Source organism: Oncorhynchus mykiss, unplaced genomic scaffold (genome assembly GCF_013265735.2).
Source record: "Oncorhynchus mykiss isolate Arlee unplaced genomic scaffold, USDA_OmykA_1.1 un_scaffold_156, whole genome shotgun sequence".
Lineage (NCBI taxonomy): Eukaryota > Metazoa > Chordata > Actinopteri > Salmoniformes > Salmonidae > Oncorhynchus > Oncorhynchus mykiss.
The window spans coordinates 801,253-827,201 of NW_023493666.1; the positions used below are offsets into that span (position 1 = coordinate 801,253).

The 25,949-nt window shown below is 44.9% G+C and overlaps 1 protein-coding gene and 6 non-coding genes across 7 annotated transcripts; 6 read left to right on the top strand and 1 right to left on the bottom strand.

The window, feature by feature from the left end:
• Position 1: 1 nt before the first annotated feature.
• trnaa-cgc lies at positions 2-73 on the top strand. The gene has a single exon. It is a non-coding gene; the product is annotated as a tRNA-Ala (tRNA).
• Positions 74-611: 538 nt separating this feature from the next.
• On the top strand, positions 612-683 carry trnat-ugu. Its single transcript has one exon. It is a non-coding gene; the product is annotated as a tRNA-Thr (tRNA).
• A 1,358-nt stretch (positions 684-2,041) lies between these two features.
• Positions 2,042-2,113, top strand: trnaa-cgc. Its single transcript has one exon. It is a non-coding gene; the product is annotated as a tRNA-Ala (tRNA).
• Positions 2,114-2,651: 538 nt separating this feature from the next.
• Positions 2,652-2,723, top strand: trnat-ugu. The gene has a single exon. It is a non-coding gene; the product is annotated as a tRNA-Thr (tRNA).
• A 1,391-nt stretch (positions 2,724-4,114) lies between these two features.
• trnaa-cgc lies at positions 4,115-4,186 on the top strand. Its single transcript has one exon. It is a non-coding gene; the product is annotated as a tRNA-Ala (tRNA).
• Positions 4,187-4,726: 540 nt separating this feature from the next.
• On the top strand, positions 4,727-4,798 carry trnat-ugu. The gene has a single exon. It is a non-coding gene; the product is annotated as a tRNA-Thr (tRNA).
• A 14,397-nt stretch (positions 4,799-19,195) lies between these two features.
• Positions 19,196-23,596, bottom strand: LOC118947141 (piggyBac transposable element-derived protein 4-like). Its single transcript, XM_036972400.1, has 5 exons — positions 23,348-23,596; positions 22,020-22,184; positions 21,708-21,895; positions 20,554-21,533; positions 19,196-20,214 (listed from the first exon to the last, which is right to left on the bottom strand). The coding sequence occupies exons 1-5, from the start codon at positions 23,594-23,596 to the stop codon at positions 19,196-19,198; spliced, it is 2,601 nt and encodes an 866-aa protein (XP_036828295.1).
• Between the last annotated feature and the right edge of the window lie 2,353 nt (positions 23,597-25,949).

The window sequence follows — 25,949 nt, forward strand, 5'->3', positions numbered from 1 at the left end:
AGGGGATGTAGCTCAGTGGTAGAGCGCATGCTTCGCATGTATGAGGTCCTGGGTTCAATCCCCAGCTTCTCCATTAAAATTTTTGCAATGGCCCATCTCCTACTTTCCAGAATGTTGAAATTCTCAGCAGGAAACAGAGATGTGCTAAATCATTTGCTCTTGTAATCTGAAGAACGTGTTCAATCCCTGTTCGTACATTTATGGAACAGAAGTGGCATGGTTGCCAACTTCAATTGCATCATTTTCAAAAACTGAAGTTCATGGGTTAGATGACTGTCCATACTTGCTTGTATTTAGAATTGCTGCTATCATTTCATTGCAGTTTCAATGGAGTGGTGTATATAAAAAGTACATTGTATTAATTGCATTTTATCTGCAAATAAAATGGGATCCAAGCTCAGAGGGGGAGTGCATGCTATTTTAGTATGAGGTCCTTGGTTCAATCCCAAGGTTCTCCACTGAGTATTTGTGTGCCAAATAAACATTACACAACTCCTACTTTTCAGAATGTTAAAATTCTCACAGGAAACAGAGATGTTATTAGTGTGCCAAATTCACATTACACAACTACTACTTTCCAGAATGTTAATAAATATCTTGCAGCATGGAGTGGCATGGTGGCCAAGCGGTAAGGCGTCGGTCTTGTAAACCAAAGATCATGGGTTCAAATCCCATCCGTACCTTACTGAAAGATAGCTGGTACCATGTGAAGGTTCTTTCACTGGAGGACTTTGAAGAAAAAAAAGTTTTCTCAAAATGGCAACCCTGCTATTATATAGTAAGGGCCTCTACGGTAGAGCTAATACTTGAAATGCATGCGCTCTGAAGTTAATCCCCAAATTCTCTGATGAGTATATTTATTTGTGAAATTAGCTTTTGCACAACTCTACTTTCCAGAATGTTGACATTTTAAGAAGGAAATAGATGTGCTAAGTCATCTATTTTTGTAAACTGAAGCACATGGGTTCAATCCTAGGTTCAAGCCTTGTTCGACATTTATGGAAGCTAGATGATATTATGGAAATGTACTTTCATTAGAACAGTGTAAAGAATTGTATTGATATGGCCACTACGACCTGTATGCTCTAGTCGGCTGGCCCTCGCTACATATTCGTCGCCAGACCCACTGGTTCCAGGTCATCTTTTTAGTCTATGCTAGGTAAAGCTCCGCCTCATCTCAGCTCACTGGTCACGATAACAACACCCACCCGTAGCACGCGCTCCAGCAGGTATATCTCACTGGTCATCCCCAAAGCCAACACCTCCTTTGGCCGCCTTTCCTTCCAGTTCTCTGCTGACAATGACTGGAACGAATTGCAAAAATCGCAGAAGCTGGAGACATATTTCCCTCACTAACTTTCAGTGTTGCCAACTTAGCGACTTAGTCGCTATATTTAGCAAGTATTCAGACCCCTCTGAATACTTGCAGACATTTTCATTTTACTCACCTTTTGTCTCTTCCACAATGTTATTCCTCACTCCTACAGTGACCATCACAATTGCATGCACATGGACAATTATGCAATTTAGGTGATGACATCATTTAGCAACTTCTAGCGACTTTTAGGACAGCCAATAGCTACTTTCCTTACTGAGGTGTTGGCAACACTGCTAACTTTAAACATCGGCTATTTGAGCAGCTAACTGATCGCTGCAGCTGTACAAAGCCCATCTGTAAATAGCCCACCCAATCTACCTACCTCATCCCCATATTGTTTTAATATACTTTCTGCTCTTTGCACACCAGTATTTCTACTTGCACATCATCATCTGCTCATCTATCACTGCAGTGTTAATTTGCTAAATTGTAAATACTTCGATACTATGGCCTATTTATTGCCTTACCACCATTTGCACGCACTGTATATAGACTTTCTTTTTTTTCTTCTATTGTGTTATTGACTGTACGCTTGTTTATTCCATCTGTAACTCTGTGTGGCCAGGTCGCAGTTGAATATGAAAACTTGTTCTCAACTAGCTTACCTGGTTAATTATAGGTGAAATAAAAAAAAATAAGAAACATTTTTTTCTTTCCCAGAAAGGGGATGTAGCTCAGTGGTAGAGCGCATGCTTCGCATGTATGAGGTCCTGGGTTCAATCCCCAGCTTCTCCATTAAAATTTTTGCAATGGCCCATCTCCTACTTTCCAGAATGTTGAAATTCTCAGCAGGAAACAGAGATGTGCTAAATCATTTGCTCTTGTAATCTGAAGAACGTGTTCAATCCCTGTTCGTACATTTATGGAACAGAAGTGGCATGGTTGCCAACTTCAATTGCATCATTTTCAAAAACTGAAGTTCATGGGTTAGATGACTGTCCATACTTGCTTGTATTTAGAATTGCTGCTATCATTTCATTGCAGTTTCAATGGAGTGGTGTATATAAAAAGTACATTGTATTAATTGCATTTTATCTGCAAATAAAATGGGATCCAAGCTCAGAGGGGGAGTGCATGCTATTTTAGTATGAGGTCCTTGGTTCAATCCCAAGGTTCTCCACTGAGTATTTGTGTGCCAAATAAACATTACACAACTCCTACTTTTCAGAATGTTAAAATTCTCACAGGAAACAGAGATGTTATTTGTGTGCCAAATTCACATTACACAACTACTACTTTCCAGAATGTTAATAAATATCTTGCAGCATGGAGTGGCATGGTGGCCAAGCGGTAAGGCGTCGGTCTTGTAAACCAAAGATCATGGGTTCAAATCCCATCCGTACCTTACTGAAAGATAGCTGGTACCATGTGAAGGTTCTTTCACTGGAGGACTTTGAAGAAAAAAAAGTTTTCTCAAAATGGCAACCCTGCTATTATATAGTAAGGGCCTCTACGGTAGAGCTAATACTTGAAATGCATGCGCTCTGAAGTTAATCCCCAAATTCTCTGATGAGTATATTTATTTGTGAAATTAGCTTTTGCACAACTCTACTTTCCAGAATGTTGACATTTTAAGAAGGAAATAGATGTGCTAAGTCATCTGTTTTTGTAAACTGAAGCACATGGGTTCAATCCTAGGTTCAAGCCTTGTTCGACATTTATGGAAGCTAGATGATATTATGGAAATGTACTTTCATTAGAACAGTGTAAAGAATTGTATTGATATGGCCACTACGACCTGTATGCTCTAGTCGGCTGGCCCTCGCTACATATTCGTCGCCAGACCCACTGGTTCCAGGTCATCTTTTTAGTCTATGCTAGGTAAAGCTCCGCCTCATCTCAGCTCACTGGTCACGATAACAACACCCACCCGTAGCACGCGCTCCAGCAGGTATATCTCACTGGTCATCCCCAAAGCCAACACCTCCTTTGGCCGCCTTTCCTTCCAGTTCTCTGCTGACCATGACTGGAACGAATTGCAAAAATCGCAGAAGCTGGAGACATATTTCCCTCACTAACTTTCAGTGTTGCCAACTTAGCGACTTAGTCGCTATATTTAGCAAGTATTCAGACCCCTCTGAATACTTGCAGACATTTTCATTTTACTCACCTTTTGTCTCTTCCACAATGTTATTCCTCACTCCTACAGTGACCATCACAATTGCATACACATGGACAATTATGCAATTTAGGTGATGACATCATTTAGCAACTTCTAGCGACTTTTAGGACAGCCAATAGCTACTTTCCTTACTGAGGTGTTGGCAACACTGCTAACTTTAAACATCGGCTATTTGAGCAGCTAACTGATCGCTGCAGCTGTACAAAGCCCATCTGTAAATAGCCCACCCAATCTACCTACCTCATCCCCATATTGTTTTAATATACTTTCTGCTCTTTGCACACCAGTATTTCTACTTGCACATCATCATCTGCTCATCTATCACTGCAGTGTTAATTTGCTAAATTGTAAATACTTCGATACTATGGCCTATTTATTGCCTTACCACCATTTGCACGCACTGTATATAGACTTTCTTTTTTTTCTTCTATTGTGTTATTGACTGTACGCTTGTTTATTCCATCTGTAACTCTGTGTTGTTGTTTGTGTTGCGCTGCTTTGCTTTATCTTGGCCAGGTCGCAGTTGAATATGAAAACTTGTTCTCAACTAGCTTACCTGGTTAATAATAGGTGAAATAAAAAAAAATAAGAAACATTTTTTTCTTTCCCAGAAAGGGGATGTAGCTCAGTGGTAGAGCGCATGCTTCGCATGTATGAGGTCCTGGGTTCAATCCCCAGCTTCTCCATTAAAATTTTTGCAATGGCCCATCTCCTACTTTCCAGAATGTTGAAATTCTCAGCAGGAAACAGAGATGTGCTAAATCATTTGCTCTTGTAATCTGAAGAACATGTGTTCAATCCCTGTTCGTACATTTATGGAACAGAAGTGGCATGGTTGCCAACTTCAATTGCATCATTTTCAAAAACTGAAGTTCATGGGTTAGATGACTGTCCATACTTGCTTGTATTTAGAATTGCTGCTATCATTTCATTGCAGTTTCAATGGAGTGGTGTATATAAAAAGTACATTGTATTAATTGCATTTTATCTGCAAATAAAATGGGATCCAAGCTCAGAGGGGGAGTGCATGCTATTTTAGTATGAGGTCCTTGGTTCAATCCCAAGGTTCTCCACTGAGTATTTGTGTGCCAAATAAACATTACACAACTCCTACTTTTCAGAATGTTAAAATTCTCACAGGAAACAGAGATGTTATTTGTGTGCCAAATTCACATTACACAACTACTACTTTCCAGAATGTTGATAAATATCTTGCAGCATAGAGTGGCATGGTGGCCAAGCGGTAAGGCATCGGTCTTGTAAACCGAAGATCATAGGTTCAAATCCCATCCGTACCTTACTAAAAGATAGCTGGTACCATGTGAAGGTTCTTTCACTGGAGGACTTTGAAGAAAAAAAAGTTTTCTCAAAATGGCAACCCTGCTATTATATAGTAAGGGCCTCTACGGTAGAGCTAATACTTGAAATGCATGCGCTCTGAAGTTAATCCCCAAATTCTCTGATGAGTATATTTAGTTGTGAAATTAGCTTTTGCACAACTCTACTTTCCAGAATGTTGACATTTTAAGAAGGAAATAGATGTGCTAAGTCATCTGTTTTTGTAAACTGAAGCACATGGGTTCAATCCTAGGTTCAAGCCTTGTTCGACATTTATGGAAGCTAGATGATATTATGGAAATGTACTTTCATTAGAACAGTGTAAAGAATTGTATTGATATGGCCACTACGACCTGTATGCTCTAGTCGGCTGGCCCTCGCTACATATTCTTCGCCAGACCCACTGGTTCCAGGTCATCTTTTTAGTCTATGCTAGGTAAAGCTCCGCCTCATCTCAGCTCACTGGTGTAAGGAAGTGCTATTTCTTATGCAGGTGACCAGCCTACTGCTATTACATTGCTATAACTGAGACAACGTATTTTCACAGTAAAACATGTTAGGTCCCATACAGGATAGCTCCCACACCCACACACACAGCACACACACATTACACACACTAACTGCCGAGGACACACAGATAAGACATACACCCACACATTGGGAGGAAGAGACAGCCTTGACTTGCAGAAACCAGCGCACACACCTAATCTCCTTTCTAGCCGAACATTGTGTGACTGAGGACAGCGCACACACCTAATCTCCTTTTTTAGCTGAACATTGTGTGACAAAGAACGGGAACCAGAGGGATGACGGACGGCCCAACAGGGCCAATCCAAGAAGACTACACCTCAGCCTGAACCAACCCGAAGACCCGATCTTCTAGAATCAACCTACTTTCTGTTCTGTATATGAGACATGTGCACTCTGTTATCTGCGCTCTTTTCTGCTGGTTCCTTAAGAACCGAATGAAATGGGCCCGTATACGTTGTACCAGATATCTTTACTCATAATTAAACTGTCACTTGTCATACAATAGACCACCTTGTCTGAATCGATCCTTGACCGGCTCACCCTCCTACATATCCCATTATTAACAGAAACTTGGTAGCAGAGAGATGGTTTACTAACGACCCAGTCCAGAGTGGTTGATGTGGGTGTGAGGGGGCGAGTTGGTGAAAGGACGGTTCCCGGAGGACAGGTGAAAACCATTCGGGGGTGGACAACAATTCTGCTCAACTCGGGAAACTGATCTCTGGTCGACCACAAAATAAGGTAAGCAAAACCTGTTTTATCAAACTTTGCATATTGTCGAATAGTCATACCAAATTACGATCAGTAGTACCGAGTGTGGGTAAGAATTTTTGTGTAAATTTTACATAAATAATGGACTTGAAATTGACAGTGAAGTAAACATATGTGGTAATTAGAATATCCCGATAGTCCGGCATGAGAACGGTCCGGTGGCAGACACCGGTAAGGGATGAGTAGTAGTTAGAATATTCCGATAGTCCGGCATGAGAACGGTCCGGTGGCAGACACCGGTAAGGGATATTTAGTAGTAGACCTAATATTAATAGAATATTCTGATAGTCCGGCTGTGAACGGTCTGGTGGCAGACACCAGTAAGGAATAAAATATAGTCTAGGATAGATTTTCACCGATAGTCCGGCTAGTGACCGGTCCAGCTGTGTCTGGTAAGGTGGTCTATTATTGAGTATTGATGTGATCAGGATTATATTCTTTGTATAAGTGATATTCGTTCGGGCGTCTGAAAAAGGGCGTGATCAGTTTTATCATTAACATCTGAGTGTGATTCGATCATCCATCTGCAAAAGATAAATTCAATTAGTGTTTTAGAGAAAACCAATAGCCGGTAGTGTCCGGTGAGGTAAAATCCAATAGCCGGTAGTGTCCGGTGAGGTGTCTACAATAGATTAATTGTTAGTTGGACTGAAAAGTCCGCTTTGTGTTGTGGCCAGAATGAATGTGATAAATGTACGAATGTGTGATGTCATAGAATAAGATGTTCTAATTGATCAATTTTGTTTAAGACTATGTCCATGTAAGAATATTTGTGTGTTGACTATAGACTAAATGTAAACGGCGTTTCACAAGTCCCTGATATCATTACCAATATTTAAAATTATTGTGGAAAAAGTATTTCCTAAATTCTAAAAAAAAAAATATATATATATTATATGAGGTTTGAACTATACTAATATTGTAGAATTACATAATCAACATCTGAACATACTTACGTTAAACATTAATTGAGCCACTGAATAATAGATAAGATATACACTAGGGACGGGGCGAAGGGTGTGTTCGATGTAAAACGGGAGTGATGTTCTAACCAAGTGCTGAGAAATAAGGTAGATTTATTTTGTTCTTAATTAATTTACACAAGTACTTCCCGGTTATTGATTTTGGTTTGATTGTTCAGATAACACCACTGAAATTAAACAGGAGGTTAAGGTATACTAACATTAGAATCTGTTTTCATTATGGGGAACAATGAAAGGCCCGCAGAGTGGATTGCAGGCTGATATTATTTTATGTTAAAGGGACAGTGCACGTTTATCACAATTGTGTGAGTTTATTGGCAGGGTATAAAGCATTTTGGGGAGACAATCCTTTAAAGACTGAATGAGTTACATGAAACATTGAGGAAATTTAAAACAAATTATTTGAAGGTATTATTATAATTATTAGGTTTTGTTTGTAGCAAACGTTTTGGGTTCAAGGGGATTTCCATGTTCCCAGAGACAAGATATCTTAAAGGGGTACACTCACATATGAAATATTATACGTTTTTATTTTCTGAGTCTTAATTAAATAGGTGAAATCTTTTGATAGAGGAATGTTGTTTAATATAGTAAGAAACACTTCTTTGAAGGGGTGGTATGACTTATGACCTCCATTGTAACTTTCCTTTGTGGTCTGATCAGCCTCATTGGAAAGCCATTTGGATGGAGAATCTAGGGTAATTTATAATACTGATATTAAGGTAATTTAATACAAAAAGGCAGTGAAATTTACATTATAGTGTCAATATATTTTCTCTGATGAACGTGGTGTGAAAATTTAGCTAGGATAAGTTTTATTTATGGTAGACTCATGTTAAGTATTTGGGACATATTTTGAGCCAACAGGGCAGGGAAGAAATTGAGATATTTGTGTTTGGTTTTAACACCTGTGTATAGGGGGTGCCATTTTGAATATTTAATTTGTGGTCATGGGTAATACGGTTTGTTTTTATTTTTTATTTTTAAGGTAAATTAATTATAGTGGGGTTTAATTAACCTATATAAGGACTTTAGAAAGTGCCACCATAGACATGTTTTTCAAAAAAAAAAAATCCATGAGTTTAGATAAAGCCAAACAGTGAGACATTTAGTTCAAATTTGGAAACATGAGAAAACGAGCTACAGACAGATAAGGGGAAAAGGCAGACAGAAGAGCCCTCCCCTGCACTGCAGAGACCTTGAAGGTTGGAGAGCAGAGAGGATAAGTTTTAAAAGGGAGCCAGGACGAGCAAAGATAACAGAATGTGTAGATAACAGTTACTGAGTGGAGACAAAAGGGAGAATTGGACATGTGGAAAATGAAAGGGGCGCTCCTACATGATAATGTCAGAACAGAAGGATAATATACTAATCTTACCTAAGTCATTATTTAGAGTAGGTAAGGTTGTTACCTGGGCAGAGCCAGGTATCAAAAGGGGGATGGGTAAATTGTGGTCTAGGATAGGATGGGGCCTATTGGATAAGAAACTAAATATATAATCAGATAAAACATATGAGAAACTGTTTGTTAACCAAGCCTGTATGTCCAGGATTTTATGCATTACAGGTGAACTACAGGTGAAGTCACTCAATCCAGTCCCAGAGGCTTGTTGGGGGGACCATACAAGGACTCCTGGTGACAGCTAGCTGAAAGAGCTACCCGGATTCATATCGCACGGGGGAGGATAGCACACACTGACACTGTCGAACAATAAACAGTGTTCGAGAGGAGAACTGGAATTAACAGGATTCCGGGGGCCATCTCTCGAATGAAGTAACCCTCCCTGTCCTGTCACCCCTGTTTTTGTTCATAGAAGTGAAGATGTGTCTGGCTCTTGCTAGTGATGTGTTCTCTGGGAGAGGGTGGGGTTTTACAGGAGTGTCAGTGTACCTGTGTAATGGGGGAGGGTGTCCATATGGGGATTACATGATAACCAACTTGGGACAATTCTAGGATTGGAGAAGAGGGTATTCTTATAGCATAGGGGATCCCACAAAGGTGGATAGGTTTTCCATCATATGGGGAAAACCTGGGAGCACTGTTGAACTTTGTAAAGGTGATGAAATCCTACTAACCATCAAAACTATTAAGCTCTCTGATGCAGGCACTTACACCCTCGGACTACAAAGGACCGGGACAGACACGATGGGTGTGTTTTCTATTAGGGAGCTGCCAAAACCAGAGGTCCCAGACGAACCAGGGCCAGACACACTCCTCTACCACCCCTGGACCGAACCTGCCACCTACCACCACAGTGTTAAAAAATCCCATTCAGGTAATTAATGTTAGAGACTACACAGCTATTGATCAATTAGGCACTGAGACTGGTTTTGATGGTAGGGACAATTTGTGGCTGTCTTATATGAGGTACACAGCTAAAACCCTGAGAAGAAAGGACTGCACTATTTGTAGTCATGCTAGATTTGTTCTGGCTACACACCCATTTGCTATAGGAGAAGGAGAGGGGTGGTTGTGTATTCTGAGAGGTTTTTACCAGGTTCAGCCCAATTCAACCCTCTGTTCCTCTTTGAGCCTTGTGTTTCCTACAGTACCTCCTCATCGGGCCCCTTGGGGTGTTAAGGCATATGGGGGCAATTACAGTTGCATCACGGGTACAGGTAGTGGCATGGACTATGGGAGATTGCCTGAAGCTGATTGCAGCAGTAACATAACCATTTATGCCACTTGGCCAGTTACAGGCCTAAACCAAACTAGTGGTCTGGCTGATGTGTGGTGGATATGTGGACCCAAAAGAGTACTGAGACCCATTCTTAGAGGAGACTGGCAAGGTACGTGTACTCTGACCAGTTTGATAATTCCACTGACCATTGTTGATGTTACTGCTGAACAGCTGTTGGGTTCTGTATCCAGGGGGCCTGAAAACATTCCATCCCATGGAAGACATAGACGTAGTGCTCCATGGACAGAGGATGTAGTTGACATACACACTAACCTGTTGGGAGTGCCAATGGGGGTTCCTCATGAGTTTCAGGCCTTGGGTAGGAATGATGGACTCTGGCACTTGCTACCTATTATAGGTCCAGCCATAGTGGATGCTAGACAGACTGCATGGATCAGTTATATCTACTATAATCAACAGCGTTTTGTGAATTACCCCCGTGATGCACTCACTGGTCTGTCTGAACAGCTTGAGGCCACATCTAGGGTTGCCAGACAGTCTGCAAGATGTTCGGTGAACAATGTTGCACGTATATTCCTAATAACACCACTCCAGATGGTGGTATAGCTAAGGCCTTTAATGGGCTTGGTGCACTATCTGCTGAGATGAGGACCATGGCGGGGGTGGAGGAGTCTGGACTGTTCTTTTGGTTGGGAGCCTGGTTTGGTAAGTACACTGGTATGGTGGTTACTGGATTTCTGACCCTAATTCTTGTATTTTTATTATTGATGTGTTGTGCTGCTTGCATCATACCGTGTTTTAAGAAGTCTGTTACAGATGTGACTCTAACATGTTTAATCCCATTAATGACTACGGATAACCCCAGTTGTAATTGCTCTGCCTGGGATGCTGTCTATCCCATGACTAAATCTACTGCTAGGAAACCATTGTTTTCCAACAAGGTTGCCAGGGCACATTTCACCTGTGTCAAAATGACGGGAGGCGGTACTAATGTGGGACAGGTTCCTGGGAATTGGTGTCTGGATACAATCAACATTGTTGGGAGTTTCAGGCCAATATCCAGAGCAGATGTGTGGTGGTGGTGTGGCAACACTGTCCTGTTTGATAAATTACCCTCCAATACTACTGGAAGCTGTGCACTTGTTACTCTCCTTTTGCCTGTTTCTATCTACCCTACAGAGGCTGGAGACCTCATCCTTAGGGTCCAGAGGGTGAACCCTGAATATTGGAGGGGACGTTCCAGGCGTGCCACCACCCCATCTAGTGGTGATCCGACGTACATAGACGCCATTGGAGTCCCAAGGGGAGTTCCTGACGAGTACAAGTTGGTGGATCAGGTGGCAGCTGGGTTTGAGTCCTCCATTTGTTGGTGGTGCACTGTTAATAAAAATGTGGATAGAATACATTCCAGAATCGCATTGCAGTGGATATGCTACTGGCAGAGAAAGGTGGAGCTTGCACTATGTTTGGTGAACAGTGTTGTACTTTCATCCCTAATAACACAGCCTCCGATGGTAGCTTGACCGTAGCCCTAGAAGGTTTGAGGACTCTTAATGGTAAAATGAAATCTCATTCTGGGATTGATACCTCAATGTGGGACTCCTGGATGAGTGCCTTTGGTAAATATAAAACCCTGGTCTCCTCCATTTTGGTCTCCATTTCGGTGTTCGCGGCCATTTTGGTTCTCTGTGGATGCTGTTGCATTCCATGTATCCGTTCCCTTACCACTAGGGTTATCTCTAGAGCTATTGACCCTTCCCCCCTTTCCCAGATGTTTCCTCTGCTTGCTAATGACCTGCCCGAATTTGAGGATGAGGTTGAGAGTGCCTACTAGGTTTTGTTTTTTCTTTTCATGAAATGCTATGACTGCTGAAATAAGGGATAATGAGTGACACCCTAGTGGGTGTCAAAAAGGGGGGCTTAAATTTCACATCATTTTCTTTTGTTCTGTTTTTCAATGAGCTGTTGTTCTCTTTTGACATGAGGGTTGCAAGTTCCTAGGTGGCTGGTAGCCAATCTAGTACATAGTGGGATCGAATGGAGAACATGAAGGTATTTTAAACTTTATAATTGTTAGCCTAGTTTATGTCACATCTCTTAGGAGATGTGAAGAGAGGGAATCACAAAACTTTTCCTTCTGGGAAAAGTTTTCTTTTTGTGTCTGGATATAGTTAGGTTGTGTCACGTCTCTGGGGAGACGTGAAGAGAGGGATTTGTAAGGAAGTGCTATTTCTTATGCAGGTGACCAGCCTACTGCTATTACATTGCTATAACTGAGACAACGTATTTTCACAGTAAAACATGTTAGGTCCCATACAGGATAGCTCCCACACCCACACACACAGCACACACACATTACACACACTAACTGCCGAGGACACACAGATAAGACATACACCCACACATTGGGAGGAAGAGACAGCCTTGACTTGCAGAAACCAGCGCACACACCTAATCTCCTTTCTAGCCGAACATTGTGTGACTGAGGACAGCGCACACACCTAATCTCCTTTTTTAGCTGAACATTGTGTGACAAAGAACGGGAACCAGAGGGATGACGGACGGCCCAACAGGGCCAATCCAAGAAGACTACACCTCAGCCTGAACCAACCCGAAGACCCGATCTTCTAGAATCAACCTACTTTCTGTTCTGTATATGAGACATGTGCACTCTGTTATCTGCGCTCTTTTCTGCTGGTTCCTTAAGAACCGAATGAAATGGGCCCGTATACGTTGTACCAGATATCTTTACTCATAATTAAACTGTCACTTGTCATACAATAGACCACCTTGTCTGAATCGATCCTTGACCGGCTCACCCTCCTACATATCCCATTATTAACAGAAACTTGGTAGCAGAGAGATGGTTTACTAACGACCCAGTCCAGAGTGGTTGATGTGGGTGTGAGGGGGCGAGTTGGTGAAAGGACGGTTCCCGGAGGACAGGTGAAAACCATTCGGGGGTGGACAACAATTCTGCTCAACTCGGGAAACTGATCTCTGGTCGACCACAAAATAAGGTAAGCAAAACCTGTTTTATCAAACTTTGCATATTGTCGAATAGTCATACCAAATTACGATCAGTAGTACCGAGTGTGGGTAAGAATTTTTGTGTAAATTTTACATAAATAATGGACTTGAAATTGACAGTGAAGTAAACATATGTGGTAATTAGAATATCCCGATAGTCCGGCATGAGAACGGTCCGGTGGCAGACACCGGTAAGGGATGAGTAGTAGTTAGAATATTCCGATAGTCCGGCATGAGAACGGTCCGGTGGCAGACACCGGTAAGGGATATTTAGTAGTAGACCTAATATTAATAGAATATTCTGATAGTCCGGCTGTGAACGGTCTGGTGGCAGACACCAGTAAGGAATAAAATATAGTCTAGGATAGATTTTCACCGATAGTCCGGCTAGTGACCGGTCCAGCTGTGTCTGGTAAGGTGGTCTATTATTGAGTATTGATGTGATCAGGATTATATTCTTTGTATAAGTGATATTCGTTCGGGCGTCTGAAAAAGGGCGTGATCAGTTTTATCATTAACATCTGAGTGTGATTCGATCATCCATCTGCAAAAGATAAATTCAATTAGTGTTTTAGAGAAAACCAATAGCCGGTAGTGTCCGGTGAGGTAAAATCCAATAGCCGGTAGTGTCCGGTGAGGTGTCTACAATAGATTAATTGTTAGTTGGACTGAAAAGTCCGCTTTGTGTTGTGGCCAGAATGAATGTGATAAATGTACGAATGTGTGATGTCATAGAATAAGATGTTCTAATTGATCAATTTTGTTTAAGACTATGTCCATGTAAGAATATTTGTGTGTTGACTATAGACTAAATGTAAACGGCGTTTCACAAGTCCCTGATATCATTACCAATATTTAAAATTATTGTGGAAAAAGTATTTCCTAAATTCTAAAAAAAAAAATATATATATATTATATGAGGTTTGAACTATACTAATATTGTAGAATTACATAATCAACATCTGAACATACTTACGTTAAACATTAATTGAGCCACTGAATAATAGATAAGATATACACTAGGGACGGGGCGAAGGGTGTGTTCGATGTAAAACGGGAGTGATGTTCTAACCAAGTGCTGAGAAATAAGGTAGATTTATTTTGTTCTTAATTAATTTACACAAGTACTTCCCGGTTATTGATTTTGGTTTGATTGTTCAGATAACACCACTGAAATTAAACAGGAGGTTAAGGTATACTAACATTAGAATCTGTTTTCATTATGGGGAACAATGAAAGGCCCGCAGAGTGGATTGCAGGCTGATATTATTTTATGTTAAAGGGACAGTGCACGTTTATCACAATTGTGTGAGTTTATTGGCAGGGTATAAAGCATTTTGGGGAGACAATCCTTTAAAGACTGAATGAGTTACATGAAACATTGAGGAAATTTAAAACAAATTATTTGAAGGTATTATTATAATTATTAGGTTTTGTTTGTAGCAAACGTTTTGGGTTCAAGGGGATTTCCATGTTCCCAGAGACAAGATATCTTAAAGGGGTACACTCACATATGAAATATTATACGTTTTTATTTTCTGAGTCTTAATTAAATAGGTGAAATCTTTTGATAGAGGAATGTTGTTTAATATAGTAAGAAACACTTCTTTGAAGGGGTGGTATGACTTATGACCTCCATTGTAACTTTCCTTTGTGGTCTGATCAGCCTCATTGGAAAGCCATTTGGATGGAGAATCTAGGGTAATTTATAATACTGATATTAAGGTAATTTAATACAAAAAGGCAGTGAAATTTACATTATAGTGTCAATATATTTTCTCTGATGAACGTGGTGTGAAAATTTAGCTAGGATAAGTTTTATTTATGGTAGACTCATGTTAAGTATTTGGGACATATTTTGAGCCAACAGGGCAGGGAAGAAATTGAGATATTTGTGTTTGGTTTTAACACCTGTGTATAGGGGGTGCCATTTTGAATATTTAATTTGTGGTCATGGGTAATACGGTTTGTTTTTATTTTTTATTTTTAAGGTAAATTAATTATAGTGGGGTTTAATTAACCTATATAAGGACTTTAGAAAGTGCCACCATAGACATGTTTTTCAAAAAAAAAAAATCCATGAGTTTAGATAAAGCCAAACAGTGAGACATTTAGTTCAAATTTGGAAACATGAGAAAACGAGCTACAGACAGATAAGGGGAAAAGGCAGACAGAAGAGCCCTCCCCTGCACTGCAGAGACCTTGAAGGTTGGAGAGCAGAGAGGATAAGTTTTAAAAGGGAGCCAGGACGAGCAAAGATAACAGAATGTGTAGATAACAGTTACTGAGTGGAGACAAAAGGGAGAATTGGACATGTGGAAAATGAAAGGGGCGCTCCTACATGATAATGTCAGAACAGAAGGATAATATACTAATCTTACCTAAGTCATTATTTAGAGTAGGTAAGGTTGTTACCTGGGCAGAGCCAGGTATCAAAAGGGGGATGGGTAAATTGTGGTCTAGGATAGGATGGGGCCTATTGGATAAGAAACTAAATATATAATCAGATAAAACATATGAGAAACTGTTTGTTAACCAAGCCTGTATGTCCAGGATTTTATGCATTACAGGTGAACTACAGGTGAAGTCACTCAATCCAGTCCCAGAGGCTTGTTGGGGGGACCATACAAGGACTCCTGGTGACAGCTAGCTGAAAGAGCTACCCGGATTCATATCGCACGGGGGAGGATAGCACACACTGACACTGTCGAACAATAAACAGTGTTCGAGAGGAGAACTGGAATTAACAGGATTCCGGGGGCCATCTCTCGAATGAAGTAACCCTCCCTGTCCTGTCACCCCTGTTTTTGTTCATAGAAGTGAAGATGTGTCTGGCTCTTGCTAGTGATGTGTTCTCTGGGAGAGGGTGGGGTTTTACAGGAGTGTCAGTGTACCTGTGTAATGGGGGAGGGTGTCCATATGGGGATTACATGATAACCAACTTGGGACAATTCTAGGATTGGAGAAGAGGGTATTCTTATAGCATAGGGGATCCCACAAAGGTGGATAGGTTTTCCATCATATGGGGAAAACCTGGGAGCACTGTTGAACTTTGTAAAGGTGATGAAATCCTACTAACCATCAAAACTATTAAGCTCTCTGATGCAGGCACTTACACCCTCGGACTACAAAGGACCGGGACAGACACGATGGGTGTGTTTTCTATTAGGGAGCTGCCAAAACCAGAGGTCCCAGACGAACCAGGGCCAGACACACTCCTCTACCACCCCTGGACCGAACCTGCCACCTACCACCACAGTGTTAAAAAATCCCATTCAGGTAATTAATGTTAGAGACTACACAGCTATTGATCAATTAGGCACTGAGACTGGTTTTGATGGTAGGGACAATTTGTGGCTGTCTTATATGAGGTACACAGCTAAAACCCTGAGAAGAAAGGACTGCACTATTTGTAGTCATGCTAGATTTGTTCTGGCTACACACCCATTTGCTATAGGAGAAGGAGAGGGGTGGTTGTGTATTCTGAGAGGTTTTTACCAGGTTCAGCCCAATTCAACCCTCTGTTCCTCTTTGAGCCTTGTGTTTCCTACAGTACCTCCTCATCGGGCCCCTTGGGGTGTTAAGGCATATGGGGGCAATTACAGTTGCATCACGGGTACAGGTAGTGGCATGGACTATGGGAGATTGCCTGAAGCTGATTGCAGCAGTAACATAACCATTTATGCCACTTGGCCAGTTACAGGCCTAAACCAAACTAGTGGTCTGGCTGATGTGTGGTGGATATGTGGACCCAAAAGAGTACTGAGACCCATTCTTAGAGGAGACTGGCAAGGTACGTGTACTCTGACCAGTTTGATAATTCCACTGACCATTGTTGATGTTACTGCTGAACAGCTGTTGGGTTCTGTATCCAGGGGGCCTGAAAACATTCCATCCCATGGAAGACATAGACGTAGTGCTCCATGGACAGAGGATGTAGTTGACATACACACTAACCTGTTGGGAGTGCCAATGGGGGTTCCTCATGAGTTTCAGGCCTTGGGTAGGAATGATGGACTCTGGCACTTGCTACCTATTATAGGTCCAGCCATAGTGGATGCTAGACAGACTGCATGGATCAGTTATATCTACTATAATCAACAGCGTTTTGTGAATTACCCCCGTGATGCACTCACTGGTCTGTCTGAACAGCTTGAGGCCACATCTAGGGTTGCCAGACAGTCTGCAAGATGTTCGGTGAACAATGTTGCACGTATATTCCTAATAACACCACTCCAGATGGTGGTATAGCTAAGGCCTTTAATGGGCTTGGTGCACTATCTGCTGAGATGAGGACCATGGCGGGGGTGGAGGAGTCTGGACTGTTCTTTTGGTTGGGAGCCTGGTTTGGTAAGTACACTGGTATGGTGGTTACTGGATTTCTGACCCTAATTCTTGTATTTTTATTATTGATGTGTTGTGCTGCTTGCATCATACCGTGTTTTAAGAAGTCTGTTACAGATGTGACTCTAACATGTTTAATCCCATTAATGACTACGGATAACCCCAGTTGTAATTGCTCTGCCTGGGATGCTGTCTATCCCATGACTAAATCTACTGCTAGGAAACCATTGTTTTCCAACAAGGTTGCCAGGGCACATTTCACCTGTGTCAAAATGACGGGAGGCGGTACTAATGTGGGACAGGTTCCTGGGAATTGGTGTCTGGATACAATCAACATTGTTGGGAGTTTCAGGCCAATATCCAGAGCAGATGTGTGGTGGTGGTGTGGCAACACTGTCCTGTTTGATAAATTACCCTCCAATACTACTGGAAGCTGTGCACTTGTTACTCTCCTTTTGCCTGTTTCTATCTACCCTACAGAGGCTGGAGACCTCATCCTTAGGGTCCAGAGGGTGAACCCTGAATATTGGAGGGGACGTTCCAGGCGTGCCACCACCCCATCTAGTGGTGATCCGACGTACATAGACGCCATTGGAGTCCCAAGGGGAGTTCCTGACGAGTACAAGTTGGTGGATCAGGTGGCAGCTGGGTTTGAGTCCTCCATTTGTTGGTGGTGCACTGTTAATAAAAATGTGGATAGAATACATTCCAGAATCGCATTGCAGTGGATATGCTACTGGCAGAGAAAGGTGGAGCTTGCACTATGTTTGGTGAACAGTGTTGTACTTTCATCCCTAATAACACAGCCTCCGATGGTAGCTTGACCGTAGCCCTAGAAGGTTTGAGGACTCTTAATGGTAAAATGAAATCTCATTCTGGGATTGATACCTCAATGTGGGACTCCTGGATGAGTGCCTTTGGTAAATATAAAACCCTGGTCTCCTCCATTTTGGTCTCCATTTCGGTGTTCGCGGCCATTTTGGTTCTCTGTGGATGCTGTTGCATTCCATGTATCCGTTCCCTTACCACTAGGGTTATCTCTAGAGCTATTGACCCTTCCCCCCTTTCCCAGATGTTTCCTCTGCTTGCTAATGACCTGCCCGAATTTGAGGATGAGGTTGAGAGTGCCTACTAGGTTTTGTTTTTTCTTTTCATGAAATGCTATGACTGCTGAAATAAGGGATAATGAGTGACACCCTAGTGGGTGTCAAAAAGGGGGGCTTAAATTTCACATCATTTTCTTTTGTTCTGTTTTTCAATGAGCTGTTGTTCTCTTTTGACATGAGGGTTGCAAGTTCCTAGGTGGCTGGTAGCCAATCTAGTACATAGTGGGATCGAATGGAGAACATGAAGGTATTTTAAACTTTATAATTGTTAGCCTAGTTTATGTCACATCTCTTAGGAGATGTGAAGAGAGGGAATCACAAAACTTTTCCTTCTGGGAAAAGTTTTCTTTTTGTGTCTGGATATAGTTAGGTTGTGTCACGTCTCTGGGGAGACGTGAAGAGAGGGATTTGTAAGGAAGTGCTATTTCTTATGCAGGTGACCAGCCTACTGCTATTACATTGCTATAACTGAGACAACGTATTTTCACAGTAAAACATGTTAGGTCCCATACAGGATAGCTCCCACACCCACACACACAGCACACACACATTACACACACTAACTGCCGAGGACACACAGATAAGACATACACCCACACATTGGGAGGAAGAGACAGCCTTGACTTGCAGAAACCAGCGCACACACCTAATCTCCTTTCTAGCCGAACATTGTGTGACTGAGGACAGCGCACACACCTAATCTCCTTTTTTAGCTGAACATTGTGTGACAAAGAACGGGAACCAGAGGGATGACGGACGGCCCAACAGGGCCAATCCAAGAAGACTACACCTCAGCCTGAACCAACCCGAAGACCCGATCTTCTAGAATCAACCTACTTTCTGTTCTGTATATGAGACATGTGCACTCTGTTATCTGCGCTCTTTTCTGCTGGTTCCTTAACCCTCCCGTTGTCCTCCTATTATGCCTAGCACACAGTGTCCCCCCCGGGTCACCCTGTCCCGTCTTGGCTAAAGGCCCAGTGGGCACAAGTTTGACAGTATGCGTGTGAACAGCCTTTGCAGATGTATTTGTTACACCTGCAGCACGCGGTGTAGGTCTTGGCGTCCTTCTTGGGTGGGCAGAGCTGACACCTCTTCCTCTTACTCGCCACCGGCGGGGCGGCTGGGGCGGCGGCGGCCGGGCCAGCGGCTTGCTCCCGGGCTGGCGGACGAGCCTCGGCGGTGGCACTCTGTAGGACTTTGACAAGTGCGGACGCGGCTTGGGTGCGGGGGAGCCGCTGCCTTCTTTGTATCAAGGGCTTCACGAGTGCCTTTCCGAGCTGCTCCAGGAACACCCTCCTCTTGTTCCGCTTCCCAGGCATCCAGTCGGGCTTGATCTCTCGCCATATGACAAAGGCGTTGTAGGAGGACACGTCGAGGATGTTGTGGAAGATGACCAGGGGCCAGCGGGCGGTCATCCGTCTGCAGCTGTAGGTCCCGACCACCTTGTCTAGGTTGTCCACGCCGCCCTTGTTGCAGTTGTAGTCTAGGATGAGGGCCGGCTTCCGGTCGCGGCGATCGCTAACGTCGGGCTCCGCGTGCAGCGTGCTCAGAAGTAGCACGTTCTTATTTCTCTTTGCCAGGTAGGACACTAGAGTGGCGGTGGGCGTGAAGGCGAACCTGGAGGACAGGACCTGTCTGCCCTTTGACTGGAGCAGCGCGGGCGGGAGCTCGGCCTTGTTCTTTCTCACCGTGCCCACCATGGTGAGGTTCCTCTCGAGGAGCCGCTGGCCCAGTTCGTAGGAGGTGAAGAAATTGTCACACGTGACGTTGTGACCGCCCGGCAGTCCCTCGGTCAGATCGAGGACGACGCGGGCGCCCTGGTTCTTCTCGGGGCCTCCGCCGGCCGCCTTGCCGGTGTAGACTTGCATCTTCCAAGCGTAGCTGGACTTGGCGTCGCAGGCCACCCACGACTTGATGCCGTATTTGGCCGGCTTGCTGGGAATGTACTGTCGGAAAGGACAGCGTCCTTTCGGTGGTGAGAAGGGAGGGGAGAGGAGATTAGCAGCGTCATCGTTAAAGCGGGGACACTGCGTTTATGTTACACAAATCAAATCAAATCAAATTTATTTATATAGCCCTTCGTACATCAGCTGATATCTCAAAAGTGCTGTACAGAAACCCAGCCTAAAACCCCAAACAGCAAGCGATGTAGGTGTAGAAGCACGGAGCCGCCGCCGCCGCCGCCGCTTACTACTGCCCATTGCTACTACTGCGGATTGCTACTACTGCCCATTGCTACTACTGCCCACGCTACTAGTGCTACCTCTCTATGCTACACGCACATACACAGATACATAGACGGTACCTCTGAACGGGACCAGTTGTTCGTCCACCGTCAGGTCGGGCCCCGGGTTGTAGAGGGCCGGCAGCCGCTCCTCCCACAGGTCCCATACCTCTCTTATGGCCGCCAGTCTGTCGGTGGCGAGTCTGGCGGGTCTCGACTGGCGGTCGTCGAATCGCAGCAGCCTCGAGTACTTGTGAAACACCTTGAGCGGCATGGTGGCGCGGAACACGGTCCTGCCGCTCTCGGCGTCCCACAGGCTGGCCGCGGCCTCGCCTCGGGACCTGTAGACGCCGGCTAGGATCAGCAGCCCTACGTAGGCGCGCAGGTCGGTGGAGTCCATGGGTCGCCAGCCGTCGCCGTATTTTCTCACCCCCTGCAGATTTGTCATGTCCACAATGATCCTTTCTATCGCCGGTGTGACAAACAGCCGGAAGGCGGACTCGATGTCGAGCGCTCGCGACGCGGCGTAGGCCGTGGGGCCCGGCGTCACGACGGAGCGGGGGCGGCGGATGGCGCGGGTCCGGTCCGGGCCGCGATAGGCCACGGAGGACCATTTGATTTTGCCGTTCTTTGACAGCAACGTCTCCCTTTGGGCTCGGGCGGCTGCCGCCGCGTCCTCTCTGTCTCGCTCTGGCTCTCTGGCTGTGTCTCGCTCTCGGGCAGCGGCCGTGTCTCCCTCTCGCTCTCCCTCTCGCTCTTCCTCCGAAGAGGAGCACGACCGTGAGGCCGAGTCGTCGTCGTCGTCGTCCGCATCACGCTCGGGGTTGTATTCCTCACCGTCTTCATCTTCCGAAACGTCCTCCTCTTCGGATTCCATGTAGTCTTCCTCGTCTTCTTGGTCGACACTGGAGGATATCTGTTCCAGGACCTGAGCCGCGCTCAAACAAGGACTGCGAGGCGTCGTAGGCGGAGGGCTCGCGCTCGGCGGGGTCGTATTCCTCCTCATCATCGTCCTCATCATAGTCCTCATCTTCTTCTTCTTCTTCTTCTTCTTCTTCTTCCTGACAATATTAGTAGCCTCTGTACGGCCGGCTTACAGTCGTAGGCGGAGGGCTCACGCTCGGCGGGGTCGTATTCCTCCTCGTCGTTGTCCTCGTCTTCTTCTTCTTCCTTCTTCTTCCTTCTTCTTCTTCTTCTTCCTGACAATATTAGTAGCCTCTCTACGGCGGCCTCACAGTGGCCACGTGAATAGGACGAGGCACGCGAACGGACGAGGCACGCGAGCGGACGAGGCACGCGAGCGGTCGGCCCTGTCTGCTCCTTCGGACCCTTCGGCCCCTCCGGTACGCTTGGCAGGCCTCCCCGTGTGATTGCAACGAGGTCTTGCACTGAGTTCTTGTGGACAAGTGGTGCCAGGGTCACTCTGACCCGGCCCAGACACAGGGGAACAACTTGTAACACAGGGCCAGGGTTACTCTGACCCAGACCAGACAGTGGTAGGAGGGTTACAACATAAACCTTGCTAACGCTGCCGGGGTCACTCTGACCCACACAGACAGGGGGGGAATCAACTCGTAACGCTGGCCGGGGTCACTATGACCCGGCCCAGACAGGGGTAGGAGGGTTACAACATACACCTTGCTAAGGCTGCCAGGGTCTCTCTGACCCACACAGACACGGGTGATCAACTCGTAACCCTGCCCGGGGTCACTCTGACCCACACAGACACGGGGGGATCAACTCGTAACCCTGCCCGGGGTCACTCTGACCCGCCGAGACAACACGAGGGTTATTACATTTATTTCTTATACCACACTACCACCAGGTGGATACTAGTCAAACGTCCTGCCCCAGAATTCACACGCGACACATTCCGGGCAAGGGCCCTGTGTGCGAAGTGACAGGCTGTCCCCGATTATCAACTAACTATTTCCAAAAGTCTTCCAAAAGTATTGTAAACTATAGAAATAACATATAATGTTGGTTAGGACCACTGTGTCTGGTGAGCATGATAGTAATCCTAACCATCCTGTCACCCGGTGTGTTTCGGCATGTACCTTCCCGTCGCTCCCCCTACTGTTGGTTTCATGTCCTTCTTCATCCCATGTAGGTGATAGTGGCTGCACTTCGTCCCTGTCTATTGGTTTGTCTCTCATACACACTGTCCTAGTCTCTGGCTAAATATCTCTGTGTCTATAATATATGCACCTGACTTAGGCTACAATATGCCACTCTGTCTCAGTCTCACAGAGTGCATTCGGGAGTTGCTTGCTAGGGCTGACCGATTCACCATTTCTGTCAGGGGTATGTGCTACATTTCCATCCCCATGTAAACACTAAGTTGTACCTGAAATAGAGTTGGGAATGTGATGCATAGTGCTACCCCTCGTCTGTGTAAGTGCTGGGAGTGCAGAGTCTATCCTATGTGTGATATGAAACACTGTGAGGTATGCCTTGCATAGTAATGAGGGGTAGAGATGGATAGTAAATGTAACAACAGGACCTGAACTGTGAGAAGGGCTGTTGAGCTTTTTATTCATATTCTGTGTCATCAGTACATGCTGTACAGTGATTTTGTAATGATTTGAAATGAGCCTCAGGTCTTGGTAGCTGGCAGTGGAGTCCATGTCTTGAGGGCTGGCTGTTCCATCAATGGCTGTGGTCACTGGCCACATAAGGCTATGGGGACCATGTCCAGGTTGGATCAGTGTCTTTCCACTTGTGAGTGTGTGTAGAGTGAATAGGATGGTGATGTTCTCTTTTTACCCTTATCGTATCTATACTTTGCTTACTCTTCTCCTCTCCTCGCTGACTTGACGGGGGATTGTGATGCGTGATGGAGCAGCTGCCCTGGTTCAATGTGAACACGTCTCACGGGATAGTCGCACAAACTTTTCACTCTCGGGGAGACGTAGCACGCCATGATGGCTAATAGGGCGTCGAGATGGTGGTAGTGCGTTAACGGCACATACAAGGGTCTGGTGAAGAGACTGTCCGTTGGGCCTATAGTCACATCGCCACCTTCGGCGCTGCCGGCTCTCACGTTCACACGGTCCAGCTTTTCCTTCTCGTAATCTGTCAGGGTCCTGTCCTTCAAGAGGAGGCAGTCGTACCAGGCTGCCATATCCTTAGTAAAGTCTGTGGTTACCTGAGGTGGATGAAGGAGTTACGAGGGTAGGATAGGATAGGATAGGATAGGGGCTAAGCTTAGGTTGTCCTAAGAGTTTGATTAGAGAGCGAAGATAGTTGTAGTTGCTGTCAGAGAGCTATTCAAAGGTTTGCAATGTCTCTGTTGAAACCTCTATAACCAACGTCGTGTTCTTTCCGTGTGTATGGCTAATGGACTGATATTACCCCCTGGGTGTGTGAGGACTGGAGGCTCTAAGTACATCTCAGCAAATTGCCTGTGTGTGGTGGGATGCTGCATATACCCCTTCTTCAAGAATGAATTTCTTGACACCCTCTACCACTGTCCTAGCTGCAATGTTGCTCTGGTTGTAATAAAGAAGTGACGATGACCGCTAATATGAACGGGACAGTGTATGGGTTCTCATCGCCATACACACCTAACACTTGGCATGTGCCTATTTACAATATATGACTTTTTGTGAACATGTGTCAATAAAAACTCACCACTCTCAGTACATTGTTCCCTTGTCATTTATTCACATACATAGCAAAGCTTATGAGGGGTATGGTCAAGTGAAACAGGATAGTGGGCCACTGGGTTGGACAAAAGTTCCCTTGCTGTCGCCAATGTATCATTTGTTTCCGTGATCTAATAAGGTACTAAATAGAAAATAGGCCACGTGTTATATAACAATTGTTTAGAATGGCACGTAGGGTCTATTCTTGAGGGACTGCATGCAAGGTTGGTGTCATGTCTTCCCAAGGCCCCAGTACAAAGCATCTGCTTCTCTCTATTGTTGATGTAGCTCCTGACAAAATGGAATGTAAGCACAAAATACACTTAGGGTTCCTTGTAAAATATAATAATTGCCGGGAGGGTTAAGCAAAGGTCTTCCAATGATCTCAGGTGAGCACAGAGGGGCTGGTGACTGCCTGTGTGGTCGAACTGCGGTACAACTCCACGTTCCCCTTTGCCCCTCAGCTGTATGGGCTGAGACTTTGTGGGGGAGGGCTAGAGGTCCTTAAATGAAACTTGACTGTGAATTGTAAGAGTTGATGCTTCTGCTGAAGTAGTCACGAGCTGTGTAGGGGATGGCCCCGGTCTCGGGGATGTCTCGTGGAGCATCAACCGTGGTGGCTACTTCGTGCTTCGCCTTAAGCACGGTTGACGTCAGCACCATGGTCACCACGTACATGATGTAGATTATGATGTTGAACACTGCGATAGCGCACTCCATGTTATGCAACCTTTGTGCGTCGCTTATCATAGGTTGGTAAAGCAGCTCCATGCAGCCCGCGATCACAGCCATGAAGAGCTCAATGTTCATCATGATGAGGCACGCAATCACGGTCCTGGTGCTCCTGACGGCCTCTGGACGCTTGTAGGGGCCTTCGGAGTCGTCCATTTTGCGCTTGCTCTTGGAGGCAAAGTAGCTGAGTACTATGCTCACCACCATGGCAAGACAGCCGAGCGTGATGAGGGCAATCCCCGAGTGGATGTACGCGTACTCGTAGTCAGGTCTGCCTTCGGAAGAGGAAGTGGTACTCGAGTCTGAGTCCTGCCTGCATGTGGTCCTTGAACCATGCTTGTTGTTGATGAAGTAGAGAATGTTGTTGGGGATGGTAAGAAACCCCACCGTGAGAGATGTGATGACAGCAATGGAGGCTCCCAGCTTGCCCCTGAAACGGGCTGCGCTCAGTATGGGGCCGTTTGGGACCCAAGACTTTCTGCTGTTAAACAGCTCCTTGCTCCCGGATATCAGAGACTCAACGCCTCCCATGATTGTTTTTTTGCGATTCATATCTCTAATCTCTAACAGGGGATCCCTTGATCCTTGATCCCGGTTCCCAGCTTCTGCTTTGTACTTCTTTACTTACTGACTGTTCAACTTGGCCGTGCCACTTTCTGTTTCTCACAAAGGGATACGGTTATCACAGCAGCAACCTACCGCTCATAGAACATTTAATACAATGAAGCTCCAGGACCCTGTGATCGAGTTCCGGGGCTCCGGTGGTGAGCTGTGTGCCAAGTCTACAGCCGACCATCGTTGGTACAAAGTTAAGGGTATCACCAGAACCCTAACTTCTATCATGTGCTGCAGGAAGCGCTCAGCCGGGCACAATATGATAAGCATGGATCTGTTCACCAGGGTTGTGAAGGAACTGAACGCCAACCCCGAGAGCTCGCTTGAGTGGCTGCCTGAGTACCTAAGAAACCTTAACGCGCCCGATTCCAAGGGGTCTGCGTTCAAGGAAGCGCTGCTGCAACTTTTCAGGTGTAGAGCCCTGACTCCAGACGCCTGCAGACGTCTGTGGGATAGGAGCCGTATGTCCACAGGCATAGGCGT